This window comes from Natrix helvetica (assembly GCF_964273705.1).
Source record: "Natrix helvetica genome assembly, chromosome: 5".
NCBI lineage: Eukaryota > Metazoa > Chordata > Lepidosauria > Squamata > Natricidae > Natrix > Natrix helvetica.
Genome location: NC_138551.1, coordinates 151,070,448 through 151,093,930, shown reverse-complemented (window position 1 = coordinate 151,093,930; position 23,483 = coordinate 151,070,448). Strand labels below are relative to the sequence as shown.

At 44.0% G+C, this 23,483-nt stretch overlaps 2 protein-coding genes across 3 annotated transcripts in view; one reads left to right on the top strand and one right to left on the bottom strand.

The window, feature by feature from the left end:
- The window catches only part of TTC34 (tetratricopeptide repeat domain 34), a gene marked incomplete at its 5' end in the record, with an annotated part of 233,841 nt that overhangs the window by 13,801 nt on the left and 196,557 nt on the right, over positions 1–23,483 (top strand). The window lies entirely within an intron of this gene.
- Positions 859–22,506, bottom strand: TNFRSF14 (TNF receptor superfamily member 14). Of its 2 annotated transcripts, none has more exons than XM_081955064.1 (7): positions 21,918–22,506; positions 13,311–13,419; positions 12,463–12,588; positions 10,073–10,231; positions 6,557–6,647; positions 3,792–4,843; positions 859–3,092 (listed from the first exon to the last, which is right to left on the bottom strand). In XM_081955064.1, the coding sequence occupies exons 1-6, from the start codon at positions 21,924–21,926 to the stop codon at positions 4,534–4,536; spliced, it is 804 nt and encodes a 267-aa protein (XP_081811190.1). In that variant the 5' UTR covers positions 21,927–22,506; the 3' UTR covers positions 859–3,092; positions 3,792–4,533. The 2 variants fall into 2 exon arrangements, with proteins under 2 accessions (XP_081811190.1, XP_081811191.1); XM_081955065.1 differs by lacking the exon at positions 21,918–22,506 and adding an exon at positions 15,050–15,356.

Below are 23,483 nucleotides of genomic sequence, written 5' to 3'. Positions count from 1 at the left end.
GGGTTTATTAATCAGTGGGGTTGCAACAGAACAATTAAAGCTTTCTTCCGTTTTTCCTCCAACATGAGAGAGTCCTGGCAGGGGCCTAGAAATTGTCCCTCAAAAGTCAAGAAAAAGTTTGGAAACTTTTCCGAAGTTTGGAAATATTTTTTCATGTGCGGGGATCAGGCGCAGGCACAGAGCCCAGGGACTTCGCCAACATCACGAAACGAACGTCAACACACATTCCACGTTTTTTTCTATTTCTATACAACATCACGACTTACAACAGTTTATTTAGTGACTGTTCAAAGCAGCGGTGGAATTCACTTACGTTTGCCACTGCTTGCATCACACCCACCCCTTCCACGTATGCGCACGGTGTCAAAAACGAGACCGAAAACGGGCGAACCTCTGGTTCGAAGTTACGATGGCACTGAAAAAGTGACTTAGGATCATTCTTCACACTTATGACCAATGCAGCATTCCCGTAGTCACATGGTCAAAATTCGGAACGCTCCGCAACCGACTCGTAGTTATGACAGGTCACGTCTTTTGCAACCTTCTGACAAGCAGTCAATGGAGAAGCCAAGAGTCGCTTAACGACCGGCGTACTAATTTATCAACTGCGGTGATTCCTTTAGCAATGGCGACAAGAAAGGTGGTAAAATGGGACAAAACTCACTTAGCGACTGCCTCGCTTTAGCAACAGGCATTTTCGGTGCAGTTGTGATCGTAAGTCAAGGACTATATGTACTAGTTCAGCCAAGGAACAATTGCAGGAAGGGAAAAGCACGGATACTTCATTCCGATGTCCTGAGTATATTTACCGTGCCGAGACTTAAAATTCTCATTCAAGAAAAATTGGGAATCCCCTCGTTTAGAGTCATTCGTTCATTTATTAATTTATTTGTTAGTTTTTAATCTGGCCTTGAATAATCCCGTAAGGAAAACCTACATAATATTCATTTTTCCTCCAATGTCTCCCACAGCAACTACCTGAGATTGAGGTTTTTTTAAAAAAAATTAAATATTAAAAGGAAAACAAATTCCCAAGAGGAAAAGGATGAGATAGTATAAGAAACGTGCCTGAAAGTCTGTTTTTAAAATCAGCAACGATCTCAATCGTTCAGCGTCTCTCAGTCTTGCCTACTTGAAAGGTGCGTGGACTTCAACTCCCAGAATTCCCCAGCCAGCGCTGCACAACTGGCTGGGGAATTCTGGGAACTGAAGTCCGCCTAACCTCAAGGGATCAAGATTGAGAAATAGTGTTGTTTTTTTAATCCTCATCACCTGAAATATGAACATTACAATTTTGGGAGAAATATTTCAGATTTTGGTAGCTGGTCCTTTGTTTGAACATATTGAAGCCGTTTTAGGATTGTGTTGTACGCGGGGCCAGCCGGAAGTGGTGTTTGCCGGTTCTCCGAACTACTTAAAATTTCCACTACCGGTTCGTCCGAACCGATCCAAACCGGCTAAATACCACCTCTGTGTACACCACCTGATAGCAAACAGTGTAAATGCTAGCTGGACACACAGACACACAACACACAAACACACTGTTTTAAAGAAACCAATCAATGCATCGTCAATGTCTTTGTTTGACTTCCCCATCTCTTCTTGACGGACCTTCGCACAACCCTGCATGGAATGGCCACACATCCTAGAGTTCCAGGGTCCCCCAGAGGTCAGCTTGCCCACCCTCCCGTCCCGGCTCATAGCAGTGCCACCAGAGAATAATTCTGACAGACGATCGTCCGAGTTTCAGCCTGCAGACCTGCGATGAAGGAGAACGTCTCACGTCACAACTGTCCCTCTCGTAATACGTCCACAGATGGATCTTGGGCCATTACCCCCCTCCCCCACAAGTCTTTATTTGGGCCGTTAAAAGGACAGGTCATAAATCAAGGACCGTCTGTCCTCTTTGGAGGGACACTGCCGTTCACGGAAGCAGGACAGAACGCTGTCGGAAGGACGGATTCACGAAGGGGATTCTATCCTGTGTTGTGGTCTCTTAAATTTGCAAAAGATTTGTGTCACACTACACAACCTCACCTGGTTCAGGAAAAACAAGGCCTGGCACACTAGGAATTCACAAATACTCTCCTTTTTGGGGGGTGTGGTTTTTTTTGGGACTAAGGCAAATTTGGAAGCAGTCAACCCTACAACAACAAAGTCCTTCATGTGGAACTTGTGTTTGGATTATTTGACGCGTTTCCAAAACTCACAAGAAAATGCACCTACAGAGAATCCTGGACTTCAAGAGTTCATTTAGTGACTGAAGTTACAATGGCACTGAAAATGACCATTTTTCACACTTTTACAACTGTTGCAGCATTCGGAATGGATCAGAATTGAGTCAGCTTGGCAACTGACTCGTATTAGTGATGGTCACGCCATCGAAATTGGCAACGGACTCATGGTTACGACGGTTGAAGCGTCCCGGGCTCTGGCGATCCCTCTTTGCGGTCTACTGACAATTAATGTCTGCAGGGAAGACAGATTCACTCAACAACTGTCTTAACTGACCACTTCCAGCTTAACAACTGTGGCCAGAAACGGTGCAAAACTCATTTAAGCAATACCTCGCTTAGCAACAGAAATACTTTGGGCTCAGTCATTAGCCGAGGACTACCCGCAGTCAGATGGGCTCTTCATTTTAAAAGCGTGGAGTCCTAGGGCTGGAAGGGCCCTCGAAGGTCTTCTAGTCCAACCCCCCGCTTTCTCCCGGATGCTGCGAGAACGCTGATGCTCGCCAGAAAAATTGTGCAATTTTGTGTGCGTGTGTGTGTGTGTTTTGTAGTGTTCTTTTCTGGTAAGATCAGTGTTTGCCCTTCCTTGGGAAGACAGATTTTCCTCTCTGTAGGTCCGCATGTGTTTCAACTTGGTCCATGAATCTGGAACAGTATGCTTTCACACAGATTCCAACGGAGGACGTCCAATTACAGTCAGCTGTTTCCCACCACAAACGCACAAGTCGTGGCCGGCCTCGGTAGCGTTGTGAGCCTTGTCGTCTCTCAACATTATGCGTAACTCGGCTCTCCAAGGTTTGGGGCAGTTTCCTGAATGGGTGCCACCATATGCTCCGTCTCCTGGACCGCATAATTTGGCTGAAACCGGAGAAATGTTGTAAAAAAAAAAGAAAACAGTATTAAATCAGAATTCACACTCATTTATCCATGAGATGTGGGCGGGGGGAAGAACCTTCCTTAAGGTCTTTGGGTCAGGAGACCCGAAGAATCACAGCATTCTGGAACCGGGGGAGGGGGATCCCCAAAGGTCATCCAGCCCAACCTTCCCGCAGGGTGCGGGAAAGTGGGATTAAACCATCCCCGTAAGGTGGTACGATCCAGCTTCTTAGAAGAGGTGGGAGACCCACAGCTTCCGTTGATGGATTGTACCATTATATTATTATTATTATTATTATTATTATTATTATTATTATTATTATTATTATTATTATTATTATTATTATTATTGTACCGTTGGGTGGAGGGGGCGGGGGCAAAGGGAGCCTCACATTTTATTTTTTTCAATTCCTACCCCCAATTCTTTAGTGTCGCTTCCCTCCCTGGGCTGCCATTTTGTGAGTGCTCCTGCAACATCGCCGCTTTGAGGAATGGAATTCACAGGAAGGGGACTTGTGTGTGTGTGTGTGTGTGTGTGTGTGTGTAGGGGCCGATTTTTATTTTTAAATCCTACATCCGCATTCTCAGAGCCTGACAATTTAATTTCTCATCGTGAGAAACTAAAGCAAGTTATCAAATCCAAAGAAGACTTTAAATATATATATACAGATTCCCACTTACCTTTTTTTTGCCGGTGGCTGCAAACGAAAAAGAAAGAGATTTTATTTTAGAAATATGAATTTTGTTTTCAACCAAACCTTAAAATGATAAACTAGCCAAAACAAAATCCCACCTCTCTTTTATGCTGGATGGGGGAAATATAGAATTTATGGCAGAGGGAACAGTTATTAGCTTTTATTTTACGGAGAATGTAATAATTTGTCAGACTTATATTATTATGATGTGGTTAATCTTTGGCGAGATTCACAGCCTTTGGGGCTGGTTGGTAGCTCAACAGCTCGAGTCCTAACCAAGGACCTAGGAATTATTATTATTATTATTATTATGGTTGATCGCACAGCCAGCCAGATGTTTAAACTGGATCTGGCACCTTTCTCCACCTCTGGAGTAATTCCCAAGATCCTGGGGCTAGGCAGATGTGGATATCGGTAGTCCTCGACTTACGACAGTTTACTTAGCGACGGTTTGAAGTGACAATGGCCCTGCCCGAAAGTGACTTGGGACCATTTTTGACACCTTCGTGGCAGCCCCACGATAGCGTGATCAAAATTCAGACGCCCGGCGATCGTTTCATACTTACGCCCGTCGCTGTGTGCGAAGGTCACCTGGTTCCCCTTTTGATGAGCAAAGTCGACGGGGAAGGCGGATTCACTTAAAGACGGTGTCCCTAACTTATCCACCGCAGGGATTCAGTGGACTGCAGAAAAGTTGGACTCAACCTTGTTTCGTAAGTCGAGGACTTCTAGGAAGCGAAACTAATGTACTCCTCCGCCCTACAGCTTGCTTTGAAATTGGAATTAAAAAACGGTTGACCGTTCTTCTGTTTGGCATGGATGTTATCAACTGTCATGGCTCTTTTGAGCCACCTACCTTTCCGTGTGCCGTTTTTATTATGCCGAAGTACAAAGAATAAAAGGAGTGCCAGGAGGATCAGCGCACCGGATATGGCTAGAGCCAAGGTTAGCACAAGGTTGCTTTGAGGTGGGGACTCACACACCACATCAGAAGTTGCATTGCCTTCCCGTATTATGATCATGCCTTTCTCACTGCAACTGAGAAAAGAGAGGGGAAAAGAAATGTTAAAGGAAAGAGAAAAGGGAGGGAGGGAAGGGAAGGGAAGGAGAAAGAAAGAAGGGAAGGGCTAGGGAAAGAAAAAGAAAGAAACATTGAAGGAAAGAGAAAAGGGAGGGAGGGAGGGAAGGAAAGAAAAGGAGAAAGAGGGAAGGGAAGGAAAGTGAAGGAGAAAGAGAGAAGGGAAGGAGAAAGCGGAAAGGAAAGGGTTAGGGAAAGAAAGAAAAAAGAAACATTGAAGGAAAGAGAAAAGGGAGGGAGGGAGGGAGGGAGGGAAGGAAAGAAAAGGAGAAAGAGAGAAGGGAAGGAGAGTGAAGGAGAAAGAGAGAAGGGAAGGAGAAAGCGGAAAGGAAAGGGCTAGGGAAAGAAAAAGAAAGAAACATTGAAGGAAAGAGAAAAGGGAGGGAGGGAGGGAAGGAAAGAAAAGGAGAAAGAGGGAAGGGAAGGAAAGGAGAGGAAAGGAGAAAGAGAGAAGGGAAGGAGAAAGCAGAAAGGAAAGGGTTAGGGAAAGGAAAAAAAAGAAGCATTGAAGGAAAGAGAAAAGGGAGGGAGGGAAGGAAAGTGAAGGAGAAAGAGGGAAGGAAAGGAAAGGAGAAAGAGGGAAGGGAAGGGAAGGAGAAAGAGAAGGGAAGGAGAAAGCGGAAAGGAAAGGGTTAGGGAAAGAAAGAAAAAAGAAACATTGAAGGAAAGAAAAAAGGGAGGGAGGGAAGGAAGGAAAGTGAAGGAGAAAGAGGGAAGGAAAGGAAAGGAGAGGAAAGGAGAAAGAGGGAAGGGAAGGGAAGGAGAAAGAGGGAAGGGAAGGAGAAAGCGGAAAGGAAAGGGTTAGGGAAAGAAAAAAAGAAACATTGAAGGAAAGAGAAAAGGAAAGGAGAAGGGAGGGGGGAAGGAAAGTGAAGGAGAAAGAGGAAAGGAAAGGAAAGGAGAAAGAGGGGGAGGGAAGGGTTAGGGAAAGAAAAAAAGAAAATTGAAGGAAAGAGAAAAGTGAGGGAGGGAAGAAAAGGAAAGGAAAGAAAAGAAAAGGAGAAAGAGGGAAGGGAAGGAAAGTGAAGAGAGAAGGGAAGGAGAAAGAGGAAAAGAAAGGGTTAGGGAAAGAAAAAAAGAAACATTAAAGAAAAGAGAAAAGGGAGGGGGGAGGGAGGGAGGGAAGGAAAATGAAGGAGAAAGAGGGAAGGGAAGGGGGAAAGTGGAGAAAGAGGAAAGGGAAGGAGAAAGAGGGAAGGGTTGGAGAAAGAAAAAAAGAATAATTGAAGGAAAGAGAAAAGGGAGGAAGGAGGGAAGAAAAGGAAAGGAAAATGAAGGAGAAAGAGGGAAGGGAAGGAAAATGGGGGAAAGAAAGGAAAGGAGAAAGAGAGAAGGAAAGGGTTAGGGAAGGAAAAAAGAAACATTGAAGGAAAGAGAAAAGGAAGGAAGGAAAGAAGGGATGGAGAGAGAGAGAGAGGGAGGGAGGCAGAGGTGGGTTGCTCCCAGTTTGGCCCAGATCGGGCGAACCGGTAGTAGCGTCTGTTTGAATCCTCCGCCAGATCTGCTGACGGGCCACAGCCGATCTGTTAAATCTACCTAGGTGGCCAATGGGAGTCCATAAGATCCATCAATTAATCGGAAAGAATTAGGAATTATTAGAAAAGAGAAAAAAAAGAGAAGGGATTTATTTTAGAGGTTTCAAACAGGATGAGAAGTAGCCAGAAGTTCCTTACTTGGTCCATTTCAAGCAAGAAAAGGACATTGCTTTCGATGAAAACGTCCCCAGAGGACAGGGTTCAAATTTCACGTCGTGATTTTCGGTGCCTGTAAAAATAAATAAAAGATGTTGACCAGTCTCGGCACAGGAGAAAAACCTATTTTTCAGCGTCGGAAGAACGGATTTGTGTACAGATAGTCCATAACTTTCGAGGGTTCATTTAGTGACCGGTCAAAGCTGGCATACACCTGCCTGCTTTTGGCCGTTTTTGAAGTCTGTTTTTGGACGTTTTTGACCATTTTTGAAGCCTGTTTTTGGATGTTTCTGGCTGTTTTTGAAGCCTGTTTTTGGATGTTTCTGGCTGTTTTGGAGGGCTGTTTTTGGTGTTTTGGGGGCCTATTTTTGGCAGTTTTTGAGCATTTTTGAGGCCTGGTTTTGGCCATTTTTGGCTGTTTTGTGGCCTGTTTTTGGCTGCTTTGAGGCCTGATTTTGGCCATTTTTTGGGCGTTTTTTTATTGAAAAGTTTTAATAGAATTTACAAGTATTTCCCCTTCCCCTACCCTCCCTCCAACCCTCCCTCCCCCCTGCTTCCCGGAGCAAAATACAGGATATAAACATTTAACAATCATACACTAACATAAGCTAACTAACTATAACATCTTACCTCAACGCCCCTTATATTAAGCTAAGTTTGGATAAACTATAACATTCCTTATTCATACATAAACAAATTGAAGTTCCCTAGTCCAATGTTTATTTTGAATATAGTCAATCCATCTTCTCCATTCCAACTTGTGTTTCTCCTCTGAATAGTCTTTCCAATATGCTGACATTTTAGCCGTCTCTGCTAAATTAACTACTTTTAACGTCCAATCTTGAATAGTAAGCAATTCTTCCTTCTTCCAGCAGACTTATTAATTCAGAATCAAATTAGTCTCTATAATTGTACAATCTGTAATTATACCTAGCAAAAACAACTGAAGAGTGAACTTTATCCTCTTTTAAAGAATATTTTAAGTAATCTACCATATTTTTATCCAAAATGTTTTAGCTTCTTTGCAAATCCACCATACATAATAATACGTAGCATCAACACAATCACATTTAAACAACATTTAAATTATAAATTGGGATACACACAAGCTAACTTTTTAAAATCTAAAAACCATCTATAAAACATCTTATAAAAACTCTCTATCAAGTTTTAATCTTGCGTAAGTTTTTCATTTCTTACCCAAATCTTTTCCCATATTTTAAAATCTTGGTATCATTTAAAGAAAAAAATAAAAACTCAAACAAGACTTTCATTTTACTACTACTATCCTTCCCAGCAAAACCTATTGCAAGTTCTCCCATTTATCCATCTCTATCTATATTTTGTGCCGTAATGGTCATAATTATACTTATGTAATCTCCCATTTAAAATTGTAATATAGAGTCCTAAGTAGATAGCCTTTTTTACTATCTCACATCCTGTTATTTTTCTGATTCTTCTTTTGGATTTATCCTGGGGATGGTGGATATCCAGCCTTTAGTACATTACTGTAAAAATCTTTTGCCTTCCAAACTGAATTAAGACGATATCTTTCTTCTAAATAATTCACCACCAATCGGGTTGGGGCCTCCCATCTATACTGTATCTGGCGATTTTTAAATTCATCAACTAGGAATGCATAATCCTTTCTGGATCTCAATATTTTAAAAGGAATTTCCTTCAGTACTGCCACCTCCTGTCCTGCCACCTGTAGTTTGCTTCCATAAATCGCTTGTAATATTCCATTCCTTGTTTTCCTGGTGACAAAGTAGATTACAATATCTCTTGGTAGTTGTCTCTCTGGCAATCCATGATTAACACGATAATTTTTTTCAATCTGCCAATCATATTCTGCTTTTGGTTCGCCAGTTAACTGAGCGAAAGCTTCTGCAAAGGTTTCTTTCAAATTTTCTTGGTTAACTTCTTTCAAGCCTCTTATTCTCAAAGCAAATTCCATCGCTCTATATTGTATCATTGTAATCTCTGCCTCTGATTTTTCAATCTTGATTTGAATCTCATCAACTTTATTCTCCAAATTCACATTAGACTGAATAATTTCTTCCACCCTGTCGTCCAATGATGTTACAAAAGCAAACAAACCCTTAAACGCATCCACTGTATCTTCTCTTATTTGTTGATTGCAGGTTTGAATTAAGTCCTTAATTTCAGGCATTTCATCAAACACATCTTTAAGGGCAAATGTAATTTTTTCTTGCAGAAACAAGGTTTGTGCCTTTAAAGCATCTTGAAGAGCTTCAAATGTCACTGTTTGTGTATCTGCTAAAGATAATAAAGACTGCAATTTAGGTGGCTGGGCCGGGTGACTTCCAGCACTCTTAGAGGCACTTATTTTGATTTGTTTTGAAGGCATTTCCGAATATTCTAATCACACTTTCCAACAGCCAAATTATTGAATTCAAAAAGTCCACTTAGTCCCCAAACTTGTTAAAACTTATAGCTCATTAGTAAACCAATGCTGTTTTCTTTAATCTTGGGCTCTCAAGTCTTTTAACGACGTTAACAAACAATTAACAAATACTTTCCTTTTAAGTATCGCTTTGATCACACCCTTTGACTTGCAGACGCCATCTTTATTAGCCTTTGTTCTCCTCAATCTTCACAGAAGGAAGTGATACTGCATCGGAGTTAAAGTTTTATACTTGCAATTATAATCGCTCCCGCCTTTGCTCTGTCTGCTTCTTATTCCATTGTAGATTAAAACATTGATTGCAGGGATGGTCATGGCATTTTGTTTCTGCTGCAGCAGAAGCGTCTCGAGATGCGGAGCCTTGTCGAGCTGCCGGGGGGCTTTCACCCTTCGAGCCCCAGAATTGCTCCTGGGGGTCTATGGGGAGCTCTACCCTTGCCCGACTGCTCTCCTCCCCCTCTTTTCCCGAGGGGAGAGTTTTCAAGCTGCTTGACAGCTGATTTACGCTGTTCTAGCAGCTTAAACGCAATCACAAGGCTGGCGTTCCCAAAGGAACGTTCTTCAACACCTACGGTGCCACCGGAAGTCTGAGGCCTGTTTTTTTGGCTGTTTTTGGCCTGAATACAGCCTGAAAATGTCCCAAAAATGTCCTGGAAATAGGTCAAAAACAGCCTGAAAAAGGCTAAAAAAAGGCCAAAAAAACCACCAGCTGGACGCCAGAAACCAGAAGCGCAGCTGTGCAACAGCATGCGTGCCCACAGAGAGGGTTTTGCATGCCACCTCTGGCACGCGTGTCCACAGGTCCGCCATTGCAGTTTCATTTCTACTTCCAAAATGCAAAGGATGGGGTATATATAGCTCATCGTTTCTTGGAGAATTTCCCTAATTCTGGAAAAAAAAGGACATATTTTCCCCCCAGAACTCCTCAGTTTTACATCCAGGACAAGAAGACTTCCAAAGGTCCAACTCCGACGTTAAAGGCAAAACTGAATTTTAAGAGGGCCTCTTGGTGGAGAAAGGGGACCAGGAACCCCGATATCGCCTCGTGTGTGTGTGTGGGGGTGTCTTACCGGCTTGCGTCACCTTAAAACCCGCAGGTGCGGTTGTGTGCCTCGCGCAAATGTCGCAAGAATCCGCCTCCAGTTGGTGAAAACAGAAAAAACCCGCCTGGCAGGTGCATTTCGTGTTCTGCGAATAGTGGCACCGCTCCTTCACTTCCAGGTGATTCCCTGCAAGGCAGAATGATAAACGTTCTCCAAAAGTTCTGGGTCCCCTCGAGGTCCTATAGCCTGACCCAGAGGCCTCTCGCCCACGAGCCCCCAAATCGGTTTCAGTTATCCTCAGGGGTTTATTATCCCCCCGCCAAGGGGCCGCGGTGGCAACAGGGGTTAGAACGCAGCATTGCAGATCAAATTCTGTGGACTGCCAGGAGTTCGATCCTGACCGGCTCAAGGTCGATTCAGCCTCCCATCCTTCCGAGGTGGGTAAATTGAGGACCCAGATTGTTGGGGATAAGAAAGGCTGACTCTGTAAACCCCTTAGAGAGGGCTATTTATCTATCTTCTGTCTACATACAATATCTCTCATGATCATCTCTCTCTTCTATCTATCATATCTCTCTCTCTCTCTCTCTCTCTCTCTCTCCTGTCTTATCTACAATATCTATGTCTCTCTTTCTTCTATCTACCTATCATCTATCTCTCTCTATCTATCCACCCACCCACCCACCCATCCATCCATCTTCTGTCTATGTACAATATCTATAATCTCTCTCTCTTCTATCAATACAATACAATACAATAGTAGAGTTGGAAGGGACCTTGGAGGTCTTCTAGTCCAACCCCCTGCCTAGGCAGGAAACCCTCTACCGTTTCAGACAAATGGCTATCCAACATCTTCTTAAAGACTTCCAGTGTTGGGGCATTCACAACTTCTGGAGGCAACTTCTGTTCCACTGATTAATTGTTCTAACTGTCAGGAAGTTTCTCCTCAGTTCTAAGTTGCTTCTCTCCTTGATTAGTTTCCACCCATTGCTTCTTGTTCTACGCTCAGGTGCCTTGGAGAATAGCTTGACTCCCTCTTCTTTGGGGCAACCCCTGAGATATTGGAAGACTGCTATCATGTCTCCCCTAGTCCTTCTTTCTATTAAACTAGACGTACCCAGTTCCTGCAACCGTTCTTCATATGTTTTAGTCTCCAGTCCCCTAATCCTCTTTGTTGCTCTTCTCTGCACTCTTTCTAGAGTCTCCACATCTTTTCTACATCGTGGAGACCAAAACTGAATGCAAATATTCCAAGTGTGGCCTTACCAAGGTTTTATAAAGTGGCATTAACCCTTCACGTGATCTTGATTCTCTCCCTCTGTTGATGCAGCCTAGAACTGTGTTGGCTTTTTTGGCAGTTGCTGCACACGGCTGGCTCCTATTTAAATGGTTGTCCACTAGGACTCCAAGATCCCTTTCACAGTTACTACTATTGAGCAAGGTACCACCTATATTGTCCCTGTGCATTCCGTTTTTCTTGCCTAAATGTAGAACCTGACTCTTTTCATCACTGAATTTCATTTTATTAGATAGTGCCCATCATCTCTCTCTCTCCTGTCTTATCTACAATATCTATGTCTCTTTTTCTTCTATTTATCTATCATCTATCTATCTATCCATCCATCCACCTACCTATCCACCCACCCACCCATCCATCCATCTTCTGTCTATGTACAATATCTATCATCTCTCTCTCTCTCCTGCCTTATCTACAATATCTATGTCTCTTTTTCTTCTATCTATTTATCTATCATCTATCTATCTATCCATCTATCTATCTTCTGTCTATGTACAATATCTATCATCTCTCTCTCTTCTATCTACAATCTCTCTCTCTCTCTCTCTCTCTCTCTCTCTCTCTATCATCTATCTATCTATCTATCTTATCAATTATATATATATATATATATATATATATATATATATATATATATATATATATATATATATATATATATATATATATATATATATATATATATATATATATATATATATATATATATATATATATATATATATATATATATATATATATCTCCCTCCCTCTCTCCTCCCCTCTCTCTCTAATCTTGGTGGTCTAGTGGTTAGAATGGGTATTACAGGCATACTCTGCCCACAGGCAAAAGTTCAATCCTGACCAGCTCATGGTCGACTCAGCCTTCCGTCCTTCCGAGGTCAGTAAAATGAGGGCCCAATAGGCTGAATCAGTAAACCGCTTAGAGAGATGTAAAGCATTGTAAAGCGGTATATAAGTCTAAGGGCTATTGCTGCTATCCTGTTGGCTAGGATAAAAATGGGAGGAATAAAAAAATATCAGAGGAACTAGTTTTCTCAACTTGACCAATGCCACCCAGAGATCCCTTGGTTGATCTGTTAGTTAGATCGGTTGATTGATCGATTGGTTTGTTTTTTACCTGGAGAACATTGTCGGCACTTTAAACACATGGTCAATCCATTTGGGTGGTCCATAAACCACCCGGGGTTACAGGAAACGCAGACTGTACTGGTAGCACTGGTGCAATGCGTCAAAACGCGGAGTCCTGGAGTAAAGAGATCGAAAAGAATCATGGAATCGTAGGGCTGGAAGGGAGCCTTGGAGGTCTTCTAGTCCAGCCCCCTGCCTGAAAGGAAAGTCCATCATCAAAAATATTGTGATTACGGGAATATGGAAAATGGAGTGTTGTACTCTAACCATTTATGTGAAATGGTGTCTCCTGCTTGAGCAGGGGGTTGGAATAGAGGACCTCTAAAGTCCCTTCCAGCTCTATGATTCTATTCTATTCTACTCTACTCCATTCCATTCCTTATTCTATTCCATTCTATTCCATTCCTTGTTCCATTCCATTCTATTCTATTCTATTCCTTTCCATCCCATTCCATTCCCTATTATTCTGTTCTATCCTATTCTATTAATTTTCTATATTCTATTCTATTCTATTCCATTCCATTCCTTATTCTATTCTATTCTATTCCATTCCATTCCATCCCATCCCATCCCATTCCTATTTTCTATTATCTTCTATTTTCTATTTTATTTTCTTATTTTCTATTCTATTCCATTTTCAATTTCTGTTCTAACCATTTATGTGAAATGGTCTAGGGCTTCCTGCTTGAGCAGGGGGTTGGACTAGAAGACCTCCAAGGTCCCATCCAACTCTGTTTGTTCTCTGTTCAGTCTCAGCTTGACCTGCTATGACTACCCATTTCTTTCACTCTTCGGCCCTCCTTCTATTCCATGCAGAATAGAGACCCTTTAACCAACCTGGGTCACACTTGGGACAACACTCTCCTTCAATTGAGTATTCCCACGATTCACAGGACAAGGCATCCCGAAGGAGCAGCGACTGGATCACCAAGGCGACGTGAAGCATCTTTCATAAAAAGGAAGGAGGAGGAAGAAGAAGTGGAGAAAGAAGGAGAAGGAGGAGAAGAGGAGGAGGAAGAGGAGGAGGAGGAGGTGGAAGGAGGAGGAGGAGAAGAAGAGGCAGAGAAGGAGTAGAGGAAGAGCAGGAGGAAGTAGAAGAGGAGGAGGAAGAAAGAGAAGGAGGAGGAGGAGAGGAGGAGGAGGAAGAAGAAGAGGAGGAGGAAGAAAGGAGAGGAGGAAGAGAAGGACGAGTAGGAGGAAGAAGAAGAGGAGGGGAAGAAAGGGAAGGAGGAGAAGGAGGAAGAAGAGGAGGAGCAGGAGGAGAAGTAGGAGAAAGAGGAAGAAGAAAAGGAAGAAGGAGGAGGAGCAGAAGGAAGAAGAGGTGGATCAGAAGAAGGAGGAGGAGGAAGAAAAGGAAGGAGGAGAGAAGGAGGAAGAAGCAGGAGGAGCAGGAGCAGGAGGAGGAAGAAGGTGGAGGAGGAGAAGAAAAAAGGAGGAGGGGGAAGAAAGGGAAGAACAAGGAGAAGGAGAAGAGGAGGAGGAGAGGAAGAGCAGGAGGAAGAAGAAGAGAAGGAGGAAGAAAGAGGAGGAGAGGAGGAGGAAGAGGAGGAGGAGGATATGGGAGGAGGAGGAGAAGAAGAGGCGGAGGAGGAGTAGAGGAGGAACAGGAGGAAGTAGAAGAGGAGGAGGAAGAAAGAGGAGGAGGAGGAAGAAGAAGAGGAGGAGGAAGAAAGGAAAGGAGGAGGAGGAGAGGAGGAGGAGAAGGATGAGTAGGAGGAAGAAGAAGAGGAGGGGAAGAAAGGGAAGGAGGAGAAGGAGGAAGAAGAGGAGGAGCAGGAGAAGAAGCAGGAGGAAGAGGAGAAAGTGGAAGAGGAGAAAGGGAAGAAGGAGGAGCAGGAAAAGGAAGAAGAGGTGGAGCAGAATGAGGAGGAGGAGGAAGAAAGGGGAGGAGGGGAGGAGGAGGAAGGAGCAGGAAGAGCAAGAGCAGGAGGAGGAAGAAGAAGGCAGAGGAGGAGGAGGAGAAGAAAAAAGGAGGAGGGAGAAGAAAGGGAAGAACAAGAAGGAGAAGAGGAGGAGGAGGAGGAGGAGAGGAAGAGCAGGAGGAAGAAAAAGAAGGCGGAGGAGGAAGTGAAGAAAAAAGGAGGAGGGGGAAAAAGGGAAGGAGAAGGAGAAGGAGAAGGAGGAGGACAAAAAGAAGAAAAAAATAAGTCCTTTGCTTAACTCATCCCCGGACCCGCAATTTTGCTCAATTCCGCATGATTCACACGCAACCCACCGATTTCCCTTGGAATTCCTCATCCATCCCCTTATTTTCAAGGCATCAACTAGGATCAATTGGGCCTTTTCTCCTTCTTCATTCAAATGCGGAAAGTCCCTTCTTCCTTTCCCGGATGTCCCTTTCTCCTTCTTCATGGCTCTTCTTGGCTCTCTGCCTCTGCTTGGGACTGCACTGCTGTTCCCAGATGTTTCCCCCCAACCCTCCCTTAATGTTCACTGTGGTTTAGCAAACAAGACAGCTGTTTTCCCATCCCAAGTTCCCATCCGCCGTTCCCAAGGCAGCCCCTGACGGGAAATCATGGTTTGAGGCCCTAACGTGGTTTTTCTGTAATCCGTCCATAGTTCGGTTGTTAACAGACCTCCGATTCTTCTTGGGTCCGTAGAGTTAGTCCTCGGCTTATGACCACAAGGGAGCCTGGAATCCTCGTTGCTAAGCGAGACAGGCATGGAGTGAGTTTGACGGTTTTTCGTTTGTTAAGGGAATCGCTGCAGTTGTTAAGTGAGTCACACAGTTGTTAAGGGGATCTGGCTTCCCCATTGAGTTGGCGTGGACTAGAAGACCTCCAAGGTCCCTTCCAGTTCTTTTAGTCTGTGCTTCCTTCCTTCCTTCCTCTCTTCCTTCCATCCTTCTTTCCTCTGTTATTCTCTAAAGACCCTTCCATCTCTTTTGTTCTGTGTTTATTTCCTTCCTTCTTTCCTTCCTTCCTTCTTTCCTTTCCTTTCTTTTTGCCTGTCCCACTCCTTCCTTCCTTCCTTCCTTCCTTCCCTTCCTACTTTCTTTTCGCCTATGTCTCCCTCCTTCCTTCCTTCCTGCCTCTCCTTCATTTTTCTTTTTTTCCCTTCCTTCTCATTCATTTTTCCTTCCTTCCTCCTTTCCTTTCCTTCCCTTCCTTTCCCCTTCCCTTCACCGCTGTCCCTCTCCTTCCTTCCTTCCTCCTTTCCTTTCCTTTCCTTTCACCTCTGTCCCTTTCCTTCCTTCCTTCCTTTCTTCCTTCCTTCTTTCGTTTCCTTTCCCTTACTTTCCTTTCACCTCTGTTCTTCTCTTTCCTTCCCTCCCTCCCTCCTTTCTTCTTTTCTTCTTTCTTTCCTTTTCTTTCCCTTACTTTCAACTGTTCTTCTCCTTCCTTCCTTTCCTTTTACCTCTCCTTCCTTACTTCCCTCCTTCCTTCTTTCCTTCCCTTCCTTTGACCTCTGTCCCTCTCCTTCCTTCCTTCTTTCCTTTCCTTTCCCTTCCTTTCAACTCTGTTCTTCTCCTTCCTTCTTTTCCTTTTACCTCTCCTTCCTTACTTCCTTCCTTCTTTCCTTCCCTTCCTTTCACCTCTGTCCCTCTCCTTCCTTCCTTCCTCCTTTCCTTCCTTTCACCTCTGTCCCTCTCCTTCTTTCCTTCCTTCTCCCCTTCCCTTTCCTAGAACACCACAAAGGTGGACTTTACTCCACTACACAACCACCATCATAAATATGAATCAAGGGCCAAGGTCCTGAATTTTGCTCACCCGGACACGGGGGGGGGGGGGATGTGAGCATGTTAAACGGTGCTAAGTCCCTTTGGCCACTTCCAACCGTCACTAAATGAACTGTTGCAAGCCAGGGAATCCTTTCCAGCACACAGAGCCCTTTCTCGGCTGCACGGCGTATAAAGCGCCAAAGAAACGAAAGGAAGAAATAAAAATATAAAAATGAATGATTTCTTTCCAGAGCTAAAGTTCAAGGAAGCGGCAATTAACCACAGCAGATGTCTGTTTGGTTTGGCAAGGGTGCAACCCTTTTCCTGGATGTGATGGGGGTGGGGGGGGGGTGGGGGGGGCTAACCTACCTTCCCAGCTAGATAAAGTTTTATTTACATTTATTTAACCTTTCGCTCCAGAGCTTGCGGCTGGTTGCAAAGCTGGAGGGATGTGGAGGGGGGAGAGACTTTCCGATCTTGGAAACGATTCAAAAGATCTTTTTTTTTTTTTTTTGTCTTTTGCACACTCACAAACAGAGAGAGAGTCACACACGCACACAGTTCAGAAGGAGGTCAAAGCACTGGAAATGCACCATTCAAATGGCAAACCGCCCTCCCCCCCCCCCCCCCAAGTGCAAAGAACTTGGGCTTCTCCACGCTGTACGTTTCGATCTGCCCGGTGAAGGGTTAAAAAAAGGGATCATTTTTTTTAAACGATCAATGTGAATGATTAACCAACCAGGGAAACAGAAGTTGCCTCCAGAAGTTGCGGGTGGCTCCAACACTGGAGGAGTTTTTAAGAAGAGATTGGACCTCCTGCTTGAGCAGGGGGTTGGGCTGGATGACCTCAAAGGCCCCCTTCAGATTTTTTTTATTCTGCATTTTCTTCCTTCCTTCCTCCCTCATTCACCCTTTCCTTCCCTTCCCTCTTCCTTCTTTCCTTCCCTTCCCCTACCACTTTCTTATCTTCCTTTCCTTCCCTCTTCCTCCTTTCCTTTCCTTCCCTCTTCCTCCTTTCCTTTCCTTCCCTCTTCCTTCTTTCCTTCCCTTCCCCTACCACTTTTTATCTTCCTTTCCTCTTCCTCCTTCCCTTCCCTCCCATCTTCCTCCTTTCCTTTCCTTCTCCTCCCTTCCCTTCCACTTTTTATCTTCCTTTCCTCTTCCTCCTTCCCTTCCCTTCCATCTTCCTCCTTTCCTTTCCTTCTCCTCCCTTCCCTTCCACTTTTTATCTTCCTTTCCTCTTCCTCCTTCCCTTCCCTTCCATCTTCCTCCTTTCCTTTCCTTCTCCTCCCTTCCCTTCCACTTTTTATCTTCCTTTCCTCTTCCTCCTTCCCTTCCCTTTCCTTTTCCTCCTTTCCTTTCCTTCCCTTTCCCTTCCACTTTTTATCTTCCTTTCCTCTTCCTCCTTCCCTTCCCTTTCCTTTTCCTCCTTTCCTTTCCTTCTCCTCCCTTTCCCTTCCACTTTTTATCTTCCTTTCCTCTTCCTCCTTCCCTTCCCTTCCATCTTCCTCCTTTCCTTTCCTTCTCCTCCCTTCCCTTCCACTTTTTATCTTCCTTTCCTCTTCCTCCTTCCCTTCCCTTTCCTTTTCCTCCTTTCCTTTCCTTCCCTTTCCCTTCCACTTTTTATCTTCCTTTCCTCTTCCTCCTTCCCTTCCCTTTCCTTTTCCTCCTTTCCTTTCCTTCCCTTTCCCTTCCACTTTTTATCTTCCTTTCCTCTTCCTCCTTCCCTTCCCTTCCATCTTCCTCCTTTCCTTTCCTTCTCCTCCCTTCCCTTCCACTTTTTATCTTCCTTTCCTCTTCCTCCTTCCCTTCCCTTTCCTTTTCCTCCTTTCCTTTCCTTCCCTTTCCCTTCCACTTTTTATCTTCCTTTCCTCTTCCTCCTTCCCTTCCCTTCCATCTTCCTCCTTTCCTTTCCTTCTCCTCCCTTCCCTTCCACTTTTTATCTTCCTTTCCTCTTCCTCCTTCCCTTCCCTCTTCCTTCTTCCCTTCCCTTTCCTCTTCCTCCTTTCCTTTCCTTTTCTACCCCTCCCTTCCCTTCCTTCTGTTTCTAAGGGACTTTGCACAGAACTAACTTGTTGGAAGAGGCTTTTAAAATTTACAAGGAGATTTGGACACGAGAGTTGGCCAGAATCTTAATTTTCCATGTTTCGGTGAGAAGAAGTTCTGTGTTTTTCTCTAGTTGTTGTTTTCTTAAAGAGAAAAAAAAAACCTGGGAAATTCCTCCTATGTGCAAACAGCTATTATGCAATCCCCGAATTGTAATAATTGCATAAAGTATTAGCTAGCACAGTTTGCATAACCCTGTAAATTCAAATTCTACTTTTATTCAGGTGCAGGAAGTATGATTCCTTTTTGACTAAGGATTAACCAGGAGCACGCAGGTTTAAAAAGAGCCAGGAAAAATATAAATCATCAGCTTTAACGGGGAAAGCAAAGAAGACGAAAGGAGAAATCAAGAGACCGCCATGGCAAGAAGGAAAAAAAGAAGTCCATTTACTGACGGTTCAAAGTTACAACATTGCTTTTAAAAAAAAGGGACCTACAACTATTTTTTAAAACTTAAAACCATTTCAGCCTCCCTGTTACGTGATCAAAATTCGGACACTCGGCGACTGACTCATATTTATGACGGTTGCAGTGTCACACACACACACCCGGGGTCACGTCGTTCAGCGATTCCAGTCGTTAAGCGAACCCATTTTCCTCCATTGACTTCGCTGATCAAAACTTAGTTCTTACCTTCTGATCAGCACAAAGTCAATGGAGGAAGCCGGATTCGCTGAGCGACCGGTCTACTCACTTACCAACCGCAGCGATCCACTTAAACAACGGTGGCAAGGAAGTTCATAAAACAGAGTCAAAACTCACTTCGCCAATGTCTCGCTTAGCCGCGGGAAAGTTGGGCTCGTAAGCGGAGGCCTCCCCTTCAAGGAACAGGACAGTGACTTAAAAAAGAATTTAGAATTTAAATTTAAAAGGTGATCTATTTATTCTGACAAAAAATGTTTGTCCAGATTGTCGTTATTTTTTTTTCCTCCCCCTTTTTGCTGCACAGGTTGCAAAAAAAAAACAACACAAAAAAACCCCCTAAAATAGCAACGAACTAGGTAGATCTTAAGCGGATTTCCGATGCATTTTCAGGCAAGATCTATCTTGAGTCAGATTGAAAGAAAGAAGAAGAAAGGGGGGGGGGGGAAACACACACACACACAACACACTTCTGTAGCCAAATTAGCAAAAAATATCTTTGTGTGTTTCAAATAAGTGGTTTTCGCTGACTCAAATCCTCTTTCAAGGAAACGGAGCCAATATTCAAGATAGCAAAACGAAAGGCCAACGCACTCCGAGTTTACAAGCCCAAAGTTTAATCCTGCCATTTTGTTGGGCTGTTTATTGCTGGGTTTTTTAAATTATTATTATGATTTTAATGCCAGCAGCAGCAAAACATTACGAAGACGTGCAAAGTGAAACATCCCTTTTGCCTGAAAAAACGACAACCCTGAATTCCAAGCACAAGGAAAAGGAGAAATCTTTCAAACTTTTCCCAACTTTTTAAAACGCAATTTGAAGAGAATTTCAGAGCCGGCAAGAATGCTGCAGCTCCGGAGACGGCTGGACTGCAAGTCCCATCATCCCCAAAGGGAAAAGCCGAGAGGGAAGCTGAACGCCGCCTCGGTTTCAACCCCCGTAATACGTCCGTCGTAAGAACGGCGCAGGTGGGGAAAGAAACTAAAAGTCCATTTTTCCCCCTTGGGTGGGAAAATGTTCTTTTTTTTTCCCGCTCACTTTCTCGTTCCTGACTTTTGCACGAAGGGCGTGTGCAGGCAGGTCGTGAGACGTGCAAAAATAAATAATAAGCTACTCTTTGGGATTTCCAGTTTCCACCTACTCTGCTTTTACTCAGCACTTGTGGGAGGAAAAGCAAAAATATATCTCTTTTTTTTTTTCCGGTGAAGGCCGAGACGCCGTTTCCAAATAAAGAAAAGTCCCAACTTAACCAAAAGAGAAGATTTTTGTTCTGATGGTTCTCTTCCTTTCTCTTTTAGTTCAGCCAGGAAGTTTTTTATTACAAAATCACAATTCGGGGTGGTTTTAATTTCTGCTTTCTCTTCTCCTTCAACGAAAGGGAAGTAGCGAGGAAGGGGGAAATCCTATACCAGGCCAGTCGGCAGCACTCCTGAAAAATGATCCGCTTGAATGGAACCGAGTAGCTTCATCCGGAGATGTAAAATGTCTCCGCCTGGCCTACTCTGCGGGGTTGTCGTGAAAAGGTTTCTTGCTCAACCAACCGTTGTAGGAGGATGAGCAGTAGCTATTCCTTCACCCATGCAGAACGACGGAAAAGGGGAAGGTCCTTTGAAAAGTGTTTTAAAAAGGGATTTTTAAAAAAAACAGAACGAAGGGATGCCAGGTAGACCCTCCCCACCTTGTTTGGCCCCACCCGCCCCGACTTTAAGCCCCCTCCCCAACCATTGCTGTGCCCCCCCCCCAATTATACATTGATAATCAATTATATCAATTATAATTACATCAATTAAACATTGATAATCACGTAGACACAAATAATACAGTTTTCTCCCCTCCTGCGTTTCTGGGCTGCACATTTGAACCCCACATCTAAGAACGGGTTGAGGATTTGGGGAAGGGGGCATTTTTCTCATGGGGGGGGGCGTCAATGTTTTGCTTCCCTCCACAAAGGGGATCTCTGCCAGGCAGGGGTCACGGACTCAGACCTTCCTGTCTGGGAAGCCACCGGGTGCTTTTAATTTTTAAATTTACAAATTCCCCCAGGTGCAAAATTTGGCCTTTTCACTTTTGTGTTCCCCCAGTTACTGGAAGAAGGAACACACACACACACACACACACACACACACACACACACACAGACAGACAAAGAGACATTGTGTTTGTTTACCAGAAAGTTTCTCCCTGTCTCCATGCCAGACAATTGAGCTGCAATGGAAACTCAATCTTTCACGCACGGCTGCTCCCCGCCCTTAACCACAAAGCCCCAAGTGGCTAGTCCCTGGTGACAGCTGCCGGTCACAGCATTGCAAGAAGAACCCCTTCGTCCCAGATTACCCAAACCTGCCACCTCTGGGGGGACGGGGGGGGGGGAACACTCCTCTACTTCTACTTCATGTGGCAGGCTGTTCCACCGGCTGGCTGTGTCTATTTCCTTGCCATTTTGGCTCTGGGAAGCTTTTCATCTATCCATCTATCTATCTGTCTAGATCGATCTATTTATTTATTTATTTATTTATTTATTTATTTATTTATTTATTTATTTATTTATTTATTTATTTATTTATTGAGAGAGAGAGAGAGAGAGAGAGAGAGAGAGAGAGAGAGAGAGATCTATAGAAAGAACTATAGATAGATAGATGATAGATAGATAGATAGATAGATCTATAGATAGATTTATCTATTTAGATAGATAGATGATAGATGATAGATGATAGATGATAGATAGATGATAGATGATAGATGATAGATAGATAGATAGATAGATAGATAGATAGATAGATAGATAGATAGATAGATAGATCTATTGAGAGAGAGAGAGAGAGAGAAAGATAGATAGATAGATAGACAGACAGACAGACAGACAGATAGATAGATTTATCTATTTACATAGATAGATAGATGATTGATAGATAGATAGATGATAGATAGATAGATAGATAGATAGATAGATAGATAGATAGATAGATAGACGAGAGAGAGAGAGAGAGAGAGAGAGAGAGAGATTGATTCCCTTCTGTTTTACAGCACGGACTTACCAGGGACATTTTCTGCTTCCAATTACAGCGATCCCAGAGAGAGAGAGAAAGCCATCAGGATCAAGTGGCTCTGAACTTGGCTTCGGATCCAGATCAAGTAGCTTTCCGACCCACTCGATTCCCGGCACGGCATCCCCGACGTCCTTAAATGCTCCTGTTTTTTTTAAAAAAAAATTAAAATCCCCTCTGGATTCAGCCCTTCAAGTTTGTCTCCTGGAAAAATAAGTTCCTTTTTTAAAAATAAATAAATAATAATGATAATCTCCCCAGCCCGAAAGATCGAGAGTTCTAGTTTGAAAGCTGAAGTGAAAATGAAATTAATTCTCCCTGTGTGACTTCACGCCCTTTTTCAGGCTGCTCTCATTTCCTGATGTGGAACAGCCTTCCTTTGTGTACGTGATTTTATTGTATATTCAGTAATAAACAGCGTCCTTAAAACCAGTTGCAGCCTGCTCCGGATATTGAATTCCATCCTATGCTCTGTTGCGGTTAGTCCTCGACGTACGGCCGCGATTCAGCCCGGGATTGACGTTGCTAAGCGAGACGTTTGTGGAGGGAGCTTTGATAAACTTTCTTGCCACCCTCGCTGCGGTTTTTAAAAAAAAACCAGTGGCCCGGTTGCGAAGTGAATCCGGATTTCCCCCTCCCCCTCCCCTCTCACCTTGATCAGAAGGTCGCCAAAATGGGGATTGCGTCACTAAATGAACTATTGTAAGTCAAGGACTAACTGTATTGTGGTTTTTTTCGGTGCATGGGGGATTTCTTAGTTCGGGTGCCGTGTGAAATTAGGATACAGCCTGTTTTTGATATTCAGATACATCGCACTGAACAGGGGTTGGGCTAAATGACCTCTAGGGTCCCTTCTAACTTCATTCCGCAAAAAGACAATTTTGGTCTCCTACTTTCCTCATCCCCAAATCTTTGCCGAATGGAGCAGGCAGGAGTTGGAAGTTGAAGTCCACCCATGCTGGCTGGGGAATTCTGGGAGATGAAGTCCACCCATGCTGGCTGGGGAATTCTGGGAGATGAAGTCCACCCATGCTGGCTGGGGAATTCTGGGAGATGAAGTCCACCCATGCTGGCTGGGGAATTCTGGGAGATGAAGTCCACCCATGCTGGCTGGGGAATTCTGGGAGATGAAGTCCACCCATGCTTGCTGGGGAATTCTGGGAGATGAAGTCCACCCATGCTGGCTGGGGAATTCTGAAAGTTGAAGTCCACCAACGCTGGCTGGGGAATTCTGGGACATGAAGTCCACCCATGCTTGCTGGGGAATTCTGGGAGATGAAGTCCACTCATGATGGCTGGGGAATTCTGGGAGCTGAAGTCCACTCATGATGGCTGGGGAATTCTGGAAGATGAAGTCCACCCATGCTGGCTGGGGAATTCTGGGAGATGAAGTCCACTCATGCTGGCTGGGGAATTCTGGCTGGGGAATTCTGGGAGTTGAAGTTCACCCATGTTGGCTGAGGAATTCTGGGAGTCAAAGTCCACCCATGCTGGCTGGGGAATTCTGGCTGGGGAATTCTGGGAGTTGAAGTCCACTCATCCTGGCTGGGGAATTCT

What these genes read in the sequence shown, in the direction of transcription:
- TNFRSF14 (XM_081955064.1), bottom strand. An exon ending in GTGCCGACAATGTTCTCCAG is followed by an intron (nt 10,232 to 12,462) that starts GTAAAAAACAAA and finishes TCTGCCTTGCAG; the next exon opens with GGAATCACCTGGAAGTGAAG. An exon ending in TCTTGCTTGAAATGGACCAA is followed by an intron (nt 4,844 to 6,556) that starts GTAAGGAACTTC and finishes CTCTTTTCTCAG; the next exon opens with TTGCAGTGAGAAAGGCATGA.